We start from the raw sequence: 20,693 nt of genomic DNA, 5'->3' as shown, positions 1-20,693 counted from the left end.
CTTCAGTACTGTAGTTTTACTGCAAACCTCTTCCCTGATTAATATCTCACAGAAGAAGAATAATACAGATAACAAGAGATGCAAAATAGAACTTTCAGAACAACAGAAATGGATTAACACTTGAAACTAATCTCTACATTTATCCAGACAGACAAGAGGCAAGGCAGTACATGACAGCCCTATAATGCCACAGTACTGATGTAATCAGTTGTCAAATGCTGCTAAGAGATGCATCAAGACCAAAACTGAATAAAGGTACCGAGCCTTTGTAATTGGGAGATCACTGAAAAATAGTAAGAAACAAATCTCAAAGTCCTTTAGGAAGAAAGAAGTCTCAAACACTTGTTCCTGAAAATTGCTTAAATGTTTATATAACATGGTGTTTTCTTCATCAAAGTTGATAAATAGTAATTTAGTCAGTCTACTGCACCTAATATATGAGCAGAAAAAGGAGATACATGTGGACACTGATTACTGTAGAAACTGAAGAACTGGAAGATTTAGCAGAACACATCTTTCCAAGGGTAAACAAGGTTGTAAAGTTGGACACAGCAGAGATACGTCAATTTCTGGTGAAGGTCTGAAGTATTTGTTACATATTATTTAACTGTTCACAGCCTTGTCACCACTCAGAAGAGACCATTTGATTTATTTGTCACAACAGAGATCTCCTGGGACAAGTACAAAGACTTATTCTGGAACAACTTCCCTTGATAAACAAAGTAATGCTTCAATAACAACAGTATGCTCCCAGCAGACCAGTGCTGCACACCTGATGTTCCAGATTTTTTCCAGCCCTCCTAAGGTCATGGAAGTCAAAGTCATACCATGATTCACCTGGCAAAAAGTGGGACATATTACCTGCAGTTGCGAAAGGGGTTTTAAGTATTTTCCAAAGGTATGGAAAAGGATCTGGGCTAGTATGTAACCTAACTATAACAATAATAGTAAAGCGTGGGAAAGGTGACTTCTCTAAGGTCAGTGGAGAGATCTCTGAGTGGGCATACATGATATATTTAGGTTTGATAGCACATAAAACAATAGACCTAACCATGGAAAATAATCTGAATCAGTTGTTAAAAAAAGCTAGAGGGCTGGCTTTAAGCTGAAAGCGTTCTTATTATTAATGGGGGAGAATACAAGCAGCACAAGAAATAATTATGTCACATATAATGTATCTCATGAGAAATTTACCTATACCAATGCAGCACCCAGTTATCCAAGAGGTTCAGAAAATCATTATTGAAAACATCCTGGGTAGGGGGATTCCACTGAAGTGGCTTTACACACTAAAATATATTGGTTAGGTGGTTGCAATACTTCAGGGCATATTGAACTGCATTTAAATTGAATCAGTTGATGAGATGGAAATCTTATAGTGGCCAAGTACAGGAAGAGCACAGCTGGGACTGAGAGGACAACCTGCAGAACATGCCATGTGAATGGATATGGGAAACATACATAGAGTGGAGGGAAGATACTGAGGGATAAGGCAGGATGATAACATCCAGATGCATTCAGAGACAATTCATGTGATGGTAAACAAGTAAGACACATGGATAAACTGAGGAATCAGAAAGTTGGCACAGCTAGTGAAAAGTACAGAAGATGTTCCTCTACTGGAGTTTGTCTTGCTTGTAGAGATGTTTCCATTGCTAGCCTGCAACTCCTCCTGTGGAGTCCCAAGAAGTTACCAGGTTAGCTGATAGTTATAATAAGACAGCAAGAATATTTTACTTACATATAACTGAACCAAATAGGGAGAAAATTTTTGACAGGAAGGAAGGAAAGGGATCTGGATCTTTTCTATGGGACAAGTGGAAGTGTACATCAAGGGGTAGAGCTGGCACTATAGATAGGGACTTGTGGGAACTATAAGCACAAGTGTGGAGAAAGAAACTGAAAGGGTGATGGAAACATGAAGAGGGGATATATTATTCAGATGAGGAATGGAAGTTGATTTGGAATGCCACAAGCAAGTTAGGCAGTTGGCCAAGGTACAGAGACCAACAAATGAGGCTGATATGAAGATGGTAACTTATTCCTAAAAGACAATATGCCATGAGAATGAGGGGCAATAACCAGTGATGTAGATGTGGGCAATTGGATGCTGACAATCTACACATATTTTGAGTATGTAAAGGATTACAGAATTACAGCTAGAGTCACCAATTTGGATCTTTGGTATCACCCTGGGAGGTAGAATGGAGGGGTCAAAATACTTAAAAGTACGCTGGACACTATCTGGTATTATCAAAATGTGGTGTACCAAATGCTGGAAATCAAAACAAGAGTCCTCAATAATATAATTAAACTACATGATTAAGAAACATTTGGGGTACATAGGCTATTCCTTTAAAGGGAATGAACGGCAGATTATAATATCAGAAAAATGGAAGATTATTTTTCACAGAACTAGGCCTCAGGGATACAATATGCAGTAATGCAGACTAATTATTATAAACATTGTATTGCTGATTATCGTTACATAATGGCAACTCTCACTACTAATAACCACACTTGTTCTTCTTTCTTCTTCTTCTTTATTGTGTACATAGTGACGGAACTGGTCTGTTTCCTTACTTAATTCCTTCTTTTTTTTGCTCATTGTTGATACAAACTGTTTGTTACATTCTTGTTTGATGTTTGTTTAAAATGTTCAATAAAAATGCAGTTTAAAAAAGTGTGACATACATACATACATGACTAAGGGATAAAATCCATAGGTGCTGTCATGGTCTCATTTTAAACCTCAACAGGTCTACCTGGATCAGAAGCAATGCTTCTCTGAAGCAGCTGATACAAAACAGGAATGAGCTAGTTAGGGTAATCAGAAACAAGTTCTATCATGTACCAATCATTGGTCAGGGGGTTTCACCTGAAAATAGCCATGACTGGAGCAAGGCTATGGTCTGACCTAAGAAGATGTACCAGGCATGGCCCTCTTGGAGAAGACTCCAGGGCAGATTCAGGACATTTTGGAAGCATTATAACTCTCAGCTAACCTGAAAACTTCTGGGAACTCCCAGGAGGAGTTTGAGGCTAGTGATGAGGTAAAGATGTCTTGTGTGCTCTACTCAGCGAGAAGCAGTTTAGAAAACAAATTAAATAATGAATGGATGAATGAATGAAAACATGCTATGTTTATTAACTTTCCCTTAGATAGCTGATAATGAACTACTGAAATGTCACTGTTTTGCGGACATAGGTGACTAGACATATAGCTGCTAGTTGCAAAGGCAGACAACATTAACAACATGCAGTAAACAACATTGCAAATGCAGCAAATACAGGCAATACATGTTAATCATTTGCAGTGGTTGTATATGACACTGCATACAGCAAGTAAAATATAAGCAGTGTTCAGGTAAATCAACAAAGGTTATTGCTACTGACCAGCAGCATGTGACTACAGTTATTAACTACAGTAAATGATTTAGACAATTGTAAATGGTCAGATAACAATGCCAACATGATGTTTGATTTGCTAACAGTGGCTTAACAACATTTGAGCAGTTGCTACTGATTCAGAACCCACAAATGAGAGTTAATCAAGTAGATGGATTGCTGGTCTGAATAAAGCCACCGGCCTTGTCACTGAATGGCAGCTGTTAGAGCAGGTCTGAAGACTACAGTAGAATAAAATGACAGGAGTGTCAGTGGCATTAATATATTACTTTGCATTCAAGAAGGGAAGTTCATTGCTAAGAAAAACCCTGATCTTTAGGGACACAGAGTATGTATCTCACTGAAAAGAGTAGGAAGGTATGGAGGGTACTGACATTTTATGCAGTGTCCAAGCTTTGGAGTCATGTTAACTGCATGAGGTCTATGCGCAAGGCAAAGGCATATTTAATCAACAATGCTATGACAGAGAAATGAGTGAGGGTCTGAATTAGCAGATACAAGGGGGCTGATATGCTGCACAAATTATATAAGTCATCCTGTGCTAAGACCACCTTAAATTAGAAAGTACAGTTGTTTAAGGTACTTGCCATACAAATTGATCTACAAGCAGAGGTTGGTGTAACAGTAAAGCATAGCATTTGGTTTTATCTTGTGTTCTATTTTCTTTTGCTCAGAGATAATCTAGTAAAATAAATATCACCATCCCTAAATATAATTTCCTTAGGGTGCTACACGAAGGTAGCTTTACAGATCAATTTTCTTTAAGTTGCATTGTTATAAGTACCTTACACAGTTGAACATTTTTCTTTTGTGAGGGTCACTGTAATGGCAAGCCATAACACTGGAATCTATTCCCAAGGAATATTTCATTAACCATGGCAGGCGAACAGTTAGCTGATCTCCTGTAGCATAGCTATGCCAAAATTTCTCCAACTTCTTGACTGTGTTTCCAACTTGTAGTACTTTATAAATATCGAGGTTACAGCCCATGTGGCAGCTTCCAAAATATGTTATGTAGAGACATTTACAAAGTATTCTTCTGTTGGTTACACTTCTCTAGTCAAACATGCTGTAACTATGCCTAGCAAAGATTTATCATGATTGTCATAGCAAATGTCAAAATACTGCACCAGACTTTTAGGCAAAATCTGTTTACAGGCAGGTCCTATTAAACATGTTTCACATACTTTTAAGGAGATAAATGGTTGATCCTGGTTTCTAAATTTCCAAGTGCCTTTGGTACACTGTCTGAGCTACTGCGTACCTCTTAGAAATTAAAAAGAAAATGGTCTCCTTAATACTGGTAGTTAGGAAGAATTACTTTTGAATGACAACTTCTAATAAGGAGTGTTATAAAACAGGACTTGCCATTTAGAAATCTGTTTTTTTTCAAATATATTTTTATTGAATTTTACAAACTTTTCAAACATACAAAGGAAAAACTGTAAGTCATCGCAGGAAGCAGTAAAGTATAGGTATATATATATATATATATATATATAAAACAGTTAGTACAAAAACTATGCATTTATAAAACAGCAGTTATCTTACACGGAAACTTACATTTTAGAGAATAATATAAGCAGTAAAGACCCCCAATAACCTATTACAGTCAAAGTCTAGAGATGCAAATGGAAAATGGCTTGGAAGGAGGAGTATATGACTGTCGTAAGAAGAAAGAAAAATGGTAAGGAGGGTATACCCATATAAACCAAACATTTACACCATGTACAACTATTTATACCATATTTACAACATATTTACACCATGTACAACTATTTATACCATATTTACAACATATTTACACCATGTACAACTATTTATACCATATTTACAACATATTTACACCATGTACAACTATTTATACCATATTTACAACATATTTACACCATGTACAACTATTTATACCATATTTACAACATATTTACACCATGTGCAACTATTTATACCATATTTACAACATATTTACACCATGTGCAACTATTTATACCATATTTACAACATATTTACACCATGTACAACTATTTATACCATATTTACAACATATTTACACCATGTACAACTATTTATACCATATTTACAACATATTTACACCATGTACAACTATTTATACCATATTTATAACATATTTACACCATTAACAACTATTTATACCATATTTACAACATATTTATACCATGTACAACTATTTATACTATATTTACAACATATTTACACCATGGATGCCAGGGGATAACAAAATAATGTAACAGAATACTTTGTAAAATCAAATGTGATTATAACAATGTCTAATGAATATAGGGCCAGATATGATACCGATGGAGGATTTCCTGGAATGTAGTGTTAGTGACCCACACTTTGGAAGATTATTTAGTTTGAATTAGGTCAAAAAGGCTACACCAGTAATTCTGAAAATATTCTTTTTTCTTTTGGTTATTATTGCATAACTTATGTGCAGATATGTATTTGATTGCCATTGATGTAAAGTTTTCCCAAGCTATTGCTGAGGGATTGACCCAATTCTTGGCCATAAAATATTTGAGAAGAGCGCTGGCCATAACACAAATGTGGCGATGGATGCCCTTAAGAAATTTAGGAATTATATTTATAATCATGGTTTGCCAAGAAAATGTGTATTTTTCGTATCCCATTTTTTCCAACTGAATTCTGAGAGAACACCAAAGTTTGTAAATATTCTTACAGCTCCAAAAGATGTGAAGTACATCTACATGTGGAAGGGAACAGAATGGACAGGTTAGGTTTTTATTGTATCCGAATTTCAGTACGACTGCTGGGGTATAGTAGGAATTGTTGTTTATCATAAGTTGAGTGTAAATTAGGTTTTTGAAGGGGGTTAGATTTAGGGTATTATTGATTGTTTCGCACTTAGACTCCGTAGAGATTTCTCCTTGTATACCGTCCCAATATTTGGAAAATAGAAGTGAATGATTATACTTAATGCTTGACACAAGTTTATAGGTTTTCAAAATCATTTTGTTCCATAGGGAAAGTGATTTAATGATAGATTGTGATACTGTAATGTCTTGCTCCTTCACTCTGTAGCAAGAAAATTTTTGTTTTATAAGTGAGCTAATTTGTCTTAAGATAGGATCATATTTGTTAGGAGCACCAAATAAGGCTTTGACCTCGGCAACATTTTTAGAGTTATAAAAGTGCCAAACTATGGCTTTCTTAATAATGGGAAAGTTTGTTAGGTCGATCATTTTATTATTGATTTTTAAGTTAGGGTTTAGGTGAATAGGTTGGAGAATGGGAACAGTATTGTGTAAATTTAAGGAGGTCATCAGAGTTTGAAAGTTGCAAATTTTGTTCTTTAGTGTAGGCAAGATCTTGAACTTGTAGTCACCATCAGGTGCTAGAAAAGGGAGAGCATATGGATTGAATTTTAATGAATATATATAGTTGCACCAGATTTTGATCCAGGTTGGGTACCAAGTTTCAACAGAGGGATCATAGCAGGCTATTTGAATTAGTCGGCTAGCATCAATGATGTGGTAATATAAATTAAAGTCCGGGAGACTTAAACCACCTTTGGTCTTTGGGGGTAATTAGTTTCCTGTATGATAATCTGGTTGATTTAGGAAAGCATAAAAACTTTGAGATTGTGGTTTCCATTTTTCTGAAAAAAAAATTTCGGAACATTTAAAAAGATGGAGTTAAGATGAAAAAGGATTCTAGGCAAAATATTCATTTTAATGATGGTGGATTTTGATAGCAAAAAAGATTGATGTTTTTCTATCGAGAAACCACGAAGCACTACACCAACCAGAAAAAATAAATAAATGAACCACAAAGCTGAAAATAAGGAAACAGATATTTTACTGTATAAAAGACTCAGTAAAAATATACAAAAGTAAGCGCTTTCGTAAGGCACACTGACCAAACGTCATCAGACAATGATAAGTTTTTCCCTTTGTATTTTATTTCATTAATATAGTTTGGTCCCTCTTTGATATTTATGAGTCTAGCTAGTGTTCTGGAGGGGGTTTGGGCCCATTCTGAATATATGTGAAGGAGTTTGAGTTCTACCAAGGATTGATTTTCTAAGTGAAAGGAGTACATTTTTTTTTATCTCATGTAGTTTCTTTTCCAGTTCTGGAGAAAAATCATTTTGTAGTTGTGCATCAGTCATCTTTTGCTCATTGTTGTGGTTATTGATGTACACTTTCTCTTTTTTTTTTATAATAAGATGATTTTTGCATGAGTATTCCTCTGATGACCGCTTTGTTCGTAGCCCATTGGATATCTAGGGGGATGGTTTATAAACAAGATTCTGCATCAAATTGTTTCAGATAATCATTAATTTCCTGCAGAACATCTTTTTTAAGAATGTTACTGTTTAGTGACCAAGTGGGACTACTATCATCGCGATTCAGGTGGTGAGTGAGATTAATACAAAGAGAGACATTCGAGTGGTCGGATATAGATCTAGCCTCAAGGGCAAAGTTTGTAATTTTGTTTGAAAAGATATCAGAGACCAAAAAATAATCAATTCTGGACCAGACTTTGTGTGAAGCCGAATAAAATGTTAACTTATTTAGCTCTGTCATGGTCAAGTATTAAAAAAGGGTCAACTAGGTTGAAGCCATTTATCAAATTCTGAATAGATGCAGTTACTTGTGAGGGCTGTTTCCTGTTTTTATTTGAACTATCATTCAAGGGGTCCATGAGTGCATTCCAGTCCAGGGAATTGAAGTAGCAGATTATGTATTTCATAGATGAAGTGCTGGTTTGTACATGGGCTGTACAAGTTTAAGAAAAGTAGAGGACATTTTACCTGAGGGTAGAAGCAGGAAAATAAACACCTTCTACCATTTGGGTCAAATTTAGTATTCAGTACTTCCCCAGGAAAGGATTTTTTAATTATTATTACAGTGCCTTTTGATGCAAGATTATTCCCTGCTGATATCAAAAGTTTAATCCAATTTCTTTTTTTAATATTATCCCATTGAACATCTGTCATATGGGTCTCCTGTAGAAAGACGATGTTAGATTTATCCTGAAAAATCAGGTGCATAACTAATTTCTTTTTATTGATTTCTTGAAGGTCATTTACATTCCAGGAATTCACACTAATCATCATAATTAGATTCAAAACATAGATATATGCTAGGATAAACTAAGAAAAAAACCCTACTAGGGATGATCCAATTAGTAAACACACTTTTTATATATAACAGAAAGTGTAATGTGGTAGTAAATCATATTCTGGCATCCATGCTCCTTACCATAAACCCCGTGCCTAACCACCAGTCTCCCTTAGTCATTTTTGAATAAGTTCTAAATAGATGCAAGTGATCTGTTTTTAAATATTTTCCCTTATGAAGAATAATACAAGAACAGAGCAGGGAGACATAAAAACTAACATCATTAGTCCAAGTGCCAACAAACATTGGACAACTACACCACCATACCACTCCCAAAATTGTTAAGGAATATTGAAAAACAAATGTACATAGAATGGACAGTTAAAGGCAAAGTGACGTTCGAGTCAGGAGTTAAGGGAGATAATAAAACAATACCACCATAAGAACATAATACATACAACATTTTTAAAATTAATGACTTCGAAAATTTCCATGCAAATAGGCAAGCGAGGTTGGAGTAATATAGACAGTAAAAGTTACTAAGTAATTGAAACCAACACAATTTATAACCAGAGCTATTAATAACCATTACAGCAGATAGTAACACAGGTTCTGTTTATAACTGGCATAGCAGTAAGTACCATAGTATCCTAATAATATGTTTTGGTCTCCTGTCTGGAGAAGGGACAGTCAACTTAGATAAGCTCTAACTGAGCATACTGCTAAAAAGGGAGGTTAACGAAGGGGGTAATTATAACAGGAAAAAAATTACAAGTTAAATATATGCGTCAACAAACAGAATAGCTCCGAGTAAATGTACATACATTTTTTACCTATCTAGATATCTAACTGGTTTTACTAAATATGCATTACACACAGAATTACATAACAATAGGATTAGAGAAGGAAAGACAAAAACAAGAGCATTAATTGACAACCTAAGCAGTTAACTTGGATTTTCACTGAATGCAGTTCACAGTAAACTACATAACTCACATATCATCACTAACCAGTTAAATTAAATAACTGTAAGAAAAAGAAAAACAGTTTAGCAAGTCTTTTTAGCAAGCAAGCAAGTTTTAGTAAGCCGACTAATCACGGCCGGCCTTAGGCATAGGCGAACTAGGCGACCGCCTAGGGCGCCGTACAACCGGCCTTGTAAAGGGCAGAATTTTATGTATTTATTTATTTATTTTAACGACTGTAGTTTTGGTATTTTGCGATTTTCTTGGTGTCCTGTCTCTGAGTGAAGGGCGCTGAGAAGATCGCAAAATAACAAAACCATAGGGCGAAGGGAAGGGGAAGCACCTTCCACTTTTATAGCATCAGGCTGGCTTCAACAAGTTTAAAAAAATATATACATATATTCTGCCATCACGCTCATGCGTCAGTGAAGAGAGGGGTTAAGGTCATCATCATCATGCGTGCATGTGTGGCTGTTCAGATTCAAAGCAAGGTAAGTGGAAGTGTGAGTCTATGTGTAAGTTAAGCCATATGTTTCTGTATGCGAGAGAAAGTGTGTGCGGGTATGTGTTAGTATGTAATTTAAATTAGTTGTTCTGTTATTCTGTGTGTGTGTGTGTGTGTGTGTGTGTGTGAGAGTGTGTGTGTGTGTGTGTGTGTGTGTGTGTGTGTGTGTGTGTGTGTGTGCGTGTGTGCGTGTGTGTGTGTCTGTTACTTTGTGGGAGTGTAGGTGTGTATATGAGTGCGTCTGTGTGTTGTTCTTGCTTGTTGTAATAACTTGTTTTGAGCCATCACAGTTAGGAAGAATAAATTAGCAAACAAAAAAAAAAGTTCCAGAGAGTTAAGTAGCTTACAAGAAAGCAGCAATAATATCCAAAATATGACAAGAAAGGCACAAACACAGCTAAAGCTGTGGTAGTTTATTCAGAATATACAGAGTAAGTGCTTTCATGTCCAATGGAAGTTGAGATGGAATGCTTATGAATTCTGAAGAAGCGACATTTGGACATGAAAGTGCTTACTCTATGTACTGTGAATAAACTACCACAGCTTTAGCTGTATTTGAGCCTTTCTTGTCATATTTTGGATATAAATTAGACAAACAACCTGCTGTCTAGGTGGCATGGAGTATGTAAAAGTTTTAGTCTTAAGTTAAATTCAGCTAGTATGACTAGGTATCAGAGGTACCAACTAGAGAGATGTGTGTAAGTGGTCAAAGCCAATTCACCCATCTTGGTGAAAGGAGTGAGGTGCAGTCTGCTTGTTTATTGCCTTTTAGAACAGGTAAAGTAGGGAAACAACCCCAAAAGGTGATCCAGGGAATAGTAATTATGCACAAAGTAGGTAGGTACTACAGAATCCGCCAGTATACTTCAACGAATAAGAAAATCTCTGTCTCTCTCTGTCTCTCTCTGTCTCTGGCTCATGATCTCTCTCTCTCTCTCTGGCTCATGATCTCTCTCTCTCTCTCTCTCTCTCTCTCTCTCTGGCTCATGATTGGCAGTGGAGTTTTACAGTGTTGAGTTGCTAGCCCGGCGCACAACTTTCCACGGAAGGCACACACACACACACACACACACACACACACACACACACACACACACACACACACACACACACACACACACACACACACACACACACTCATGCCTAGGGCCAATTTTAGCATGTCCAATCCAGTTGCAGCATGTCTTTGGGGATGTGGGAGGAAATTGGAGCAACCGGAGGAAACCCACATGACCGCAGGGAAGACATGCAGACTCTGCACAGAAGACACCCAGCCAAAGATTGAACTGGAGAGCCTCTTGCTATGAGGTGACAACACTAACTGCTGTACCACTGCGGCCATCCAATGAATACGAAAATCCTAAAAACTAAAATACCTGCAGCACAATATCCCCAATCAAATATAGACAAATCATTAACAATGACACATAACGCTGCAATGGTGCTGATATATTAACTAATACAAACATCTAAGCACATATTTATGCAGGTTAACAAGCCTTTCTGCACCATATCCCACCACACACAACTGTTAGCAAATGAGTCTGTCTCTAAGGTTACACAAAGTCAGAGATTAGTATACTATGAGGTTAACCCTGCTGAGAGTCCCTTCTATATGTAATTTTTTTTGTTTTTTACAGTCTGTGTGAATCTTTACAAGACATTCACTCCTCTTTCCTAAAAAACATTCTGGTTTGGGCTCATGCCTGACAGATGTGAAAATCCTAGTGCCCTGGTATTTTACTCGAGAGTCATTTGATACGTTTTGTTCAGGAAATGCTATGAAAAAGTAAAAGTTTACAATGTTCAGTGGAATAAAGATTTTTGTAATTTGGTTAAGTATATTATTCCGGAGGAATCTTGTATTTTATTACCTGTCCAATTTCTGATCAAAAGGTGACAGTCCTACTGTGTGCATTTAGTTTTGCTGGCCTTTACTCCCTTTCTTAAGTTTTATAGTGTTTTAAGTATATAATCTGTGTTCGATTTTTAAATAATATTTTTATCTTGGGTAGTGATAATGCTGCTGCTATTGTCTTCCTTAATTACATTTAAGACTGTGTCACTGGACAATTAGTGGCTAAAACCTTGTGTTAGAGGTGCAGTGTTCAAGGGTCAGTCCAAATTTCTTGTCACTGCCAGTGTGGATTTACATATTCTCCTTTTGTCTGTGGGGGTTTTTGCTACCAACTCAAAAATATATTTACTGTTTTTATGGTAACAGTAAATACATTTCGGGATGTGTGTGAACTTAAAGTGTGTGCTAGTGATGTTAACTGGTTCATTCTGATATCCAGTCTTGTGTTTTACAATTTGTAGCAAAATGGAGTGAGACGTTTGTTATTGTGCATGGCAGCTGGAACTTGAGTTGAACCAATGTCTTGACTATAATTTCAGTGATGAACATGGTCTACTGAGCTCTGCTTTTCCCACCACTGTCATACCCAGAGGATTATTATTGCCTGCATTCTTTTCAAGAATTTTCGATGTATAAGCAGTATTTTGTTTTGTGTTTTTATTGTAAATTCATCAGTTTGCTTTTTGTTTTCTGTATGATATTGCTATTTGGGGATCCCCTCCCCATGTTTTGTTTGTATAAAATTACTTTTGGTCAGAGGAATTACCTGCTTGGCAACACTGAGCTAAATGTTAAGAATGTGGAGTTGATTTGTAGGCCATGTATCCGATAAAGTCTTTTCTTCCATTTTGACCCATGCAAAGGTAGCTTTGGATTCTTGAGGAGGAATTGCACTAGACATCTTTTTATATGCGTCAGTGGAGCAACAGGTAGCAGGCTCATCATTGGTGCTAGAAGACACAGCACCTATTCAAAATAGTAAGGGAGAAGTTTTGCTCTGCCAAATTTCCACTAGTAGTAATGCCATTCCTGGTGTCCCCTGGAAAGAGGCCACGAGCCTAGAAGGACTAAAGGTAAACAATTAAAATGTTTACATGTGGTCTTTGTACTTTATGTCAATGAAACTGCAACCTTTTCACTATACATGGCTTTAATATTTGTGTTTGGTGGATGTTTAGAATTTATTTTTATAAAGAATCTTTTTTATTTTCCTGCTGGAGGTACATAGTTCAAGTGCATTTCTACTGGCATATAGCTCTGCACGTGTTGAAGGTGTGGTTTTAATGTAGTAGGTATGTCACTAGTAGGTGTGGAGTATCATTAATTACCAAGGAGAGATCTGGTGTGTTTAACATTCTTCTTGAGTAATGGTGACTTTTTTTAAATCCCCTTTTGCATTTATTTTCTGATTCTTTTATTATTGTGTAGAATTGTGTGTGTTTTGTCTGTCTCACTGTTATGGTTTTGTATTACTTGCATTCCCCTTCAAGTTATTGTAGATTAGACTTTGGTTCTCACTGTAGTAACATAACATCATGGCATGGTTGTTAAGGTTTCTGCTACACATCTCCAAGGTCTGTGTCTGTGGTTAGTTTCTGATCTCTGTTCCCTTCTCTGTGCAGATTCTCTGTGCAGATTTCCATGTAGATAGAAAAGAATTTTGGACTGTCGTCAGCTTTATCTAAGGGAGGGTTGTGTGTGTGTGTGTGTGTGTGTGTGTGTGTGTGTGTGTGTGTGTGTGTGTGTGTGCAGTAATTCTGGTGGATTGTAATGACAGAAGTCTTGAGTGGCCTTTTATTTTTGACATTTTTTGAAATGGGTAGTTATTGGTTCATACATTTTGTTTCATTGCTTATTAAGCAAATGTTTAAAACTACAAATTTAAAACATACTCTAACAAGCGGTACTGTATTATACAAGGAATATAATTCAATACAATCAGGAAAGTGAATCAAAGAATAAGTATGTGTATGCATGGCCCTTAAAATATGTGCAAGGAGTCTGTTTTGAAAAGAACCCAAAGGTAAACTAGCCAGATGCATTTCTATGAATGTGGATTTTCATGCCGTTTCAATGAATGTGAGTTTTGCCATTTCAATGAATATGAGTTTCATGGGCAAAGAAGTTTACTGCTCATGCTAAGTCTCTCTTCATTGTGAGACTGTATTGTTTATTTAGCAAATGACTGTCTGTGTTTGTGCTATTTTATTTCAATATCTGTAATCACTCTAGAAGTGAATAAGAGAACAATATGCATGGTAACTGGTGAGAAATAACCAAATAATGGAACACTGGAGTGGCTAAGGAGGGGGGGGCTGCTTCTGGGGGGAGGAGGTTGCTGCTGGACGGGCTGCTGGGTGGAGGGGGTTGCTGTTGGAGGGGCTGTTCTGGGGGTAGTCTGTTACCCTGCTAGGGCCCTATTTGACAATGATCTGGCTCTGGTATTTAAAGTAGAAAATACATATGCAAAGGTAGTTGCAGTTTAACTACATTACAAGGTATCTTTTTTTCCCTATGCATTTGAATAATTTAAGGAAATGACTGGAGCGGCTTTCTTGGGGAATGACTGTGGGTGTGGCTCAGATAGGGGTGTTTCATGAGTGTGGTGTGGGTGGGGCTTAAGGGGCACAGAGCACTACTTCGCCTATGGCGCCATTTCAGCTAAGGCCGGCCCTACAGCTAATTAAACCAAGCACAAGCATACAGCATATCAAGCTCACTAGTTATGTAGCTCCACCTTCATTGAGAGATGGAACAAAACATCCATATCCTGCACTATCAGTATCGAATTAAACATCATGATTCATGAATCATGATTGAATCATGGTGAAAGTAGTCAAAATGCTAATTTGTGTTTCTATGCAACAACAGTTAGATTTTAACACTTGAAAACATATTTTCAGTAAAGGTAGCACAGCTGTGGAGCAGACTAAGAGATTATTAAACAGGCAATTGTCTTTAGCTGTCTTTAAATAACTTTTGGCACTTGCATAGACTTTTTTATTTTACTCAGTCTGAGTTTGTATCTAAAACACTTTCACAATGAGCACGCAAACACAAACCTAAATAGAAAACTAAATGTGAACACATAAAATACTGTTTTTGAAAAACTGAAAGGCACAGAAAGGTATTGTAATTTTGCAACTTGACCAGCAGATGGCAGCTACTATACAATTTGATATGAAAGACTTCTGACAAACTGATGTACTTGCATTGCTAGAAAAAACCTATATTGTAATATATTAATTACTTAAACATAAGATTAGGCTGTTAAATTACCCTGACCAGAGTCCTTTATAATCCATTTAATTACCACCATCCTGAAGTGTCCAGAAGGTGTTGTTTTAGATCCATTTCTTCTTCCCTAAGCTCTAATTCATGATATTAGCATTCCCAGTAATGCACTGCATCTTCTGTTGCAACCTCCAACCTCGTGACGTCTTCGGCCGACGTTCCTGTTGCATTCTGGGTAATGGAATGTTGAAACGGCCCTGGGAGCTTAGGGAACCCTTGTGGAGCTCTAAATAAGGCCTCAACAGGCCACAGGAAGCATTGTGCACTGATACAAATGGGCCAACATATTACTGAAGAGCTAGAAAGGAAAAAAACGCCAGGACATCCAGATGATGGTAAAAACAAGCTGGGAAGATGACGGGGTAAGTTAAATTCAGTTAACAATGTTAGAAAGCCAGCAGAGATAGGTTTTTGTAGCTGTATTCATATTGGTTATACGATTTGTTAGTCTTGACAGTAATTGATAGCTTTTAAGCATATACTGTATTATCTTGGCTATATTATTTTACTAGCTTTAACAGTATAGCTAGTTAAGCTGGTAGTTTTTTGAAAGCTTGCATAAATACTTTTTTTGCTTCATCTGCAGAGTATATTAGGAATTTCTGATCACCATAGCTGAAGGAGAGGATGGCTGGGTATTTCATCTGAAAGCGTAGTTTTTTTTTATTAACAAAGCACAAAAAGGAGCTAGAGCTTGTCTTTGGGCCTTAATGGGCTGGGGTAAATCTTGTGATATTGTAATCCTGTGACCTCTCCATGAAGTGTTACTTTTCTTTTTTGCAGCCATGAGGAGTATGGTAACGTGCAGCATTTAGAAGCCTTGCATAGATCTGCCTAGGGACAGCATCATCTTGTGATCTTCATAATGCTCTATGAGCTCTTTCAATAATGATTTCTTTAGCTAAGATTTTATTTTTAGTAATGTGTTCAAAAATCTCAGTTAGACTGGTAGTTGGACTTGGTCAAACGTTTCAGGAATGCCACGTATTAGAATGTTGTTTCTCCTACTGCGTGCTTCTAAGTCTATTATTTTTTACTGCAAGTCACTAATAATTTTGCCATTTGTATTTACCTTGGTTTGTAAATCTTGTATTTGCTTTGAATTCTCCTTAGTTTTATTGTCAATAAGATTAATTTTGGATGTAATTTGGTCTAGATTAGAACCAAATGAATTTAATTTGTCTGAGAATAATTTGAAATCTTCATGCAAGGGCTGTAATGCTGTTTTAAGGTAATCCAGTGAAAGAACAGTCCCACCTTTATTTTTTGCAGCTCCTTTATTTGAATCCTGTGTTGATTTATTTATTCTCTACCTCTTAGCTTTTTCAGGTGACATTAGAGAAGAGAGTTTGGTTTTAGAAGTTATAGCATCCATGGATTCTTGTTGGTTAGCCATCACTGGGTGAATTATAGTGTAGGTTTAGACCACAAGGAAGTGACTTAAAGAACTCTCCTTTAACTTTTCTTGTTTAGAACTCAGAACTCAGTCCTTCAGAGAAAAGGATGCCACCATGTGGCTGTGGCCTTCATCCAGTCACTAGAGGTAAGTGCTTGCAGAAAAAATTATAAAATTTAACTTTTTAGACCAAAATGTTGCTATAGGTCTTTTCCATGAAGTATATTTTAAAAGAAATACTCCTTTCCTGTTTGATTCAGTGCCAGATGCAGGTTTTTTTGAGCGGATAGATTTAGTTGATACAGGAGCAGCAAAAAGTGTGTGTTCAGTGCTCAGTGGCCATCTTGAACCCCCATTTAGAAATCTTTCTGCTTGGATTAACAGCCACCATAAACAGAGTGTCTTTTTTTCTAAAAAGGTATGTTAGGAAAAGTCTAAGAGAAGCTTTCAATTCACAAAGAGGTACATTTAATGTATCCAGCATAAAATTTAGACCAGGAGTATAAAAAATGCTTACTTGACAGTTTTAAGTGAAACATTTCCTTAAGATACTTAACAAAGTGTAAGCTGGTAATAAGAGGCTAGACTGGAACATTGGCATGCAATACAGTTACCTAGCTTAACAAAATGACAAAACCATATTTGATTGAAATAAACAGTTTAAGTTTAAGAGTCTTCATATATGGCAGGCAGTTCAAAAGTTCAAGGTATTGTAATGTACTCCAAGAAATAAATCTCTTCCACTTTGTAAATGTAATATTTGGATTTTGGCTTGCTTCAAGACATTTAGTAATTAGGTAAATAAGGAATTGCTATAGAAATTAAAATTATATCCTTCAAGCTAGCAAGTTCAGACAGATGAGACTAGGATGTGACACAATGACCAGTTCTTTCTGATTTGTGAAGAGCCAAGGACCATTAAAATCAAGTGTTCAGAGTCAATTCAGATATAAACAGATTACTACCTTATGTAGTAGAAGACTTATCTGTGATTTACCTCACATCTATACAAAGTCCTGAAAATTCTGTGGATTTAGTTTCTATTTGTGGGCCAAATGTACATTCTCACTTAAAACATTTGCTAGCTGATTCTGTAAACCCCATACTGCTGACAGCTGAAAGTTCTTTTCTAACCCCAATTCTAAATATGAAGCATTTTTTTGAAAAGTTGTAAATCAATGACTCCAACAAAGAATTTTCTTTGTATTATATGGGTTCTGAAGGTTGTTCATTTGATTACCTCTGCTAACCAAAAGGACACTCACTTGACCCCATATTTTATATGTGAGTGGTCACCTCAAATTAGGTGGTTGAAGCAGTGTGATGGTTAGGATATTGTTTTGTTCTCTTCCGTGTAGAGCTCTCCTCTGATCTTAAGTTGGTTATATACAACAAAGTTGACCAGACATGACCTGGCTCCTTTACTAAACTGACTTCTTCCAGATTACAATGCTGATAATGCAAAAACATTAATGACTGCCTTCAGACAGTTGGAATGCCTTTGAGCTATTTAGCATTAATTGATGCATAACCTGTCTGTATTACAGTCTGTGGATGAAGAAACGACCACAAGGACTAATAGGTACAAGTTGCAGCATCATTTGAGTCATAAGTAGCTTCTAGAGAACAGCATTATTTTATTACATTATTTTCTTATCATGCAAAAAATACCTTAAGAAAGGAGTGTTCTGCTCTGGGGATAGTTCAGCTATTTCATATCAGCTGTCAAGCTTTTCTGATTTGTGAAGATATGAAGTCTAGATAAAGGTATGCTAGTATAACATATACAGGAATTTCATTATGAAGTGAAAGACAAAACACAGTCATAGCATATTTAGAAAGACAGGGAGAGAAATTGATTATAGTAAAGAAGCAAATGAAGGGAAAGTAAGGAGGTATAAGGTATGAATAAGTAAATGCTCATATTTATGGATATAGTTAATCTTGGGGTTGAGAAAGAACAGAGCCAGACATTTGGCAAGGAAGACTTTCAGAATGGTTTTAAAGGATTGGTTTAAAGGACTGTGGCAAAGACATTTTAAAAAGCATTTCTTCTCATAATTACATAGCGGAGATGAAATCTGCAGAGATACAATTTTAAAAACAGTATCAGTTAGGGAAATAGAACTACAAACAACTTATTAGACAGCAAAATAAGTATTGAAAATAATTATAAATGTTGAGTGGTGATAGAATCCACTTCATATTACTTTTAATGTCTTAGAACCTCAGTAAAAACAAAGTTTGAATTGACATATTCTTCAAGCATCTACATTATGACATTGTACATACTCCATAATGAATATGCATGTTTAAAAATGGCAGGCTCTTTCTACTTACGTCTCAAGAATCACAAGTTTTTCTCCTTTCTTGAAGCCGAGGTCGTCTTGATGGATGGCATCATACTGATACAAGGCTACATAAACTTTCCCACCATCTGATGTATCTGTGAACAAACAAAATGCATTTTAACTCCTCCATGCAATGCTACAACAATTCAGAATTGTTTTTCTAACACAGGAAGAATTATTCCAGGTAGAGTGAATGTATTCTAGTGTGCTTTCTTAATACTTGACACATAAAGGAAAGCAGCTTCTTTTTCTGATGCATATTTATCCCTCATAGCTAACAAGACCTGAAGTCAGTACTAAGGTGCTTTTCTCCTTCCTAACAGTTAGTTTTTTTTTTTTTCAATTCAAGGTGTATAATCAAAACCAACAACCAGTTCTTCTTCAAGGAAAAAATTACATTAACCAAAATTCCACAAAATTAAACATTTATTTTACCAAAAAACAATGCTGTCACCACAAAAATTCTGCCAGACGGATTCCTACAATGAAATTCTAACAGTTCCATTTGATTCTCTGCATGTCTTTTGGAACAAATGTAATTTCAAAAACCAATGCATTTGTTCTATTAGATTGCCACCACCAGGTAAACCAACTAGTTCTTAACTATTAACCAAAAGAAACGTGCAAGGTGTAGCATATAAAACAAGTAAAAACAAAAACACAGAAGCCACTGACTGAGAGACCACAAATAAATCACAGATATTAGCGTATTCTTAACTATTCCACTGCAGCGATCCATTATAAAATAACTTTCTGAGAATAAACAAATGAATATGAATGAAATCAAATGAAAATTGATTTGTATAAGTAAACATTCAGTAAAAAATCCTTTCTAACTTTCTGAACCCATGGATTAAAAATAATCTACAGATTAATTAATTGTCTTAGTTTAATGACAGCATCTTCTAAGTAAATTCCTATTTACACAACTTCTATAATTTGGAATTAGGAAGTATATGTATTTAGAGCACGGTCGGTTAGATGTGTGCATAACATATCTATTTTCTTCTTTTGTATGATTTCTGCGAAATGCATTGATATTCTTTAGCTCCGATTTGAATCAATCCATTCATCTCTTCACTCATACATTAATTCTCTGATTACTCACATTACCCAATTAAGGCTTTTAGGGGAGCTGTAGCTTATCCTGCCACTCAGTGTGCTCAAAGTAGAGAAACTCTTCCTGGCCACGATGCAGTCATAAGAGACACCCATACGCATATATACGTACACAGATGATTTGAAGGATCATCAATTCAAATTTACCCACAGCATGTCTTTGGAATGTAGGAAGAAACTGAAAACCACCGCAGACACATGGAGAATATTACAAATTCCACAGAAGGCACAGAACTTAAGAGACAAACTAGACAACCAAGTGCTGTGAGGCAGCAGCTTGCTGATTCCAAAATGCTGTTATTGTTTGAAAAACATATTAATTATGTCAATTCCACAGCTAATAAAAATGTATGCTGTATAAATCTAAGCTTTATCAAAGACTGTACAGCTCAGTACAGCCCACGAATGGCTTCTTCCCTGTTTACTCTGCTCTTCCTCCATTCTCACTCTCTCCCATCCCAAAAACTTAACTTCATAAACCAGAAATCACATAGCAAAATTGCCAGATTTGCTTCCCACACTTCAAACTTAACCCATCACTGCACAGATCTGTGAAATATCTGTTGGCTAGAACCAATGTGCTGAGCTGCTAACCTACCAGTGTGTGTTATTAAATAGTGCAGATCTTACCACAGTACAAACAGGCACACATCCCTCTGTACACAGTGACAGACATATACACATATGTG

At 36.2% G+C, this 20,693-nt stretch overlaps 1 protein-coding gene and 1 long non-coding RNA gene across 3 annotated transcripts in view; one reads left to right on the top strand and one right to left on the bottom strand.

The window, feature by feature from the left end:
• LYN (LYN proto-oncogene, Src family tyrosine kinase) overlaps positions 1 to 20,693 on the bottom strand; it is an 821,134-nt gene that overhangs the window by 330,054 nt on the left and 470,387 nt on the right. For both annotated transcript variants that reach the window (XM_044065544.1, XM_044065543.1), the window contains exon 5: positions 18,875 to 18,980. In XM_044065544.1, the coding sequence (XP_043921479.1) occupies positions 18,875 to 18,980 (106 nt within the window). The remainder of the gene's footprint in view (positions 1 to 18,874; positions 18,981 to 20,693) is intronic.
• The window catches only part of LOC122796808, a 60,875-nt gene continuing 55,328 nt past the window's right edge, over positions 15,147 to 20,693 (top strand). Inside the window, exons 1-2 of the long non-coding RNA XR_006364010.1 lie at positions 15,147 to 15,500; positions 16,612 to 16,681. This is a non-coding gene — a long non-coding RNA (uncharacterized LOC122796808). The remainder of the gene's footprint in view (positions 15,501 to 16,611; positions 16,682 to 20,693) is intronic.

Source organism: Protopterus annectens, chromosome 3.part0 (genome assembly GCF_019279795.1).
Source record: "Protopterus annectens isolate FY-2018-M chromosome 3.part0, PAN1.0, whole genome shotgun sequence".
NCBI classification, from domain to species: Eukaryota; Metazoa; Chordata; order Ceratodontiformes; family Protopteridae; genus Protopterus; species Protopterus annectens.
Note: the sequence above shows the minus strand (reverse complement) of the source record. Positions and strands in the feature narration are given on the sequence as shown.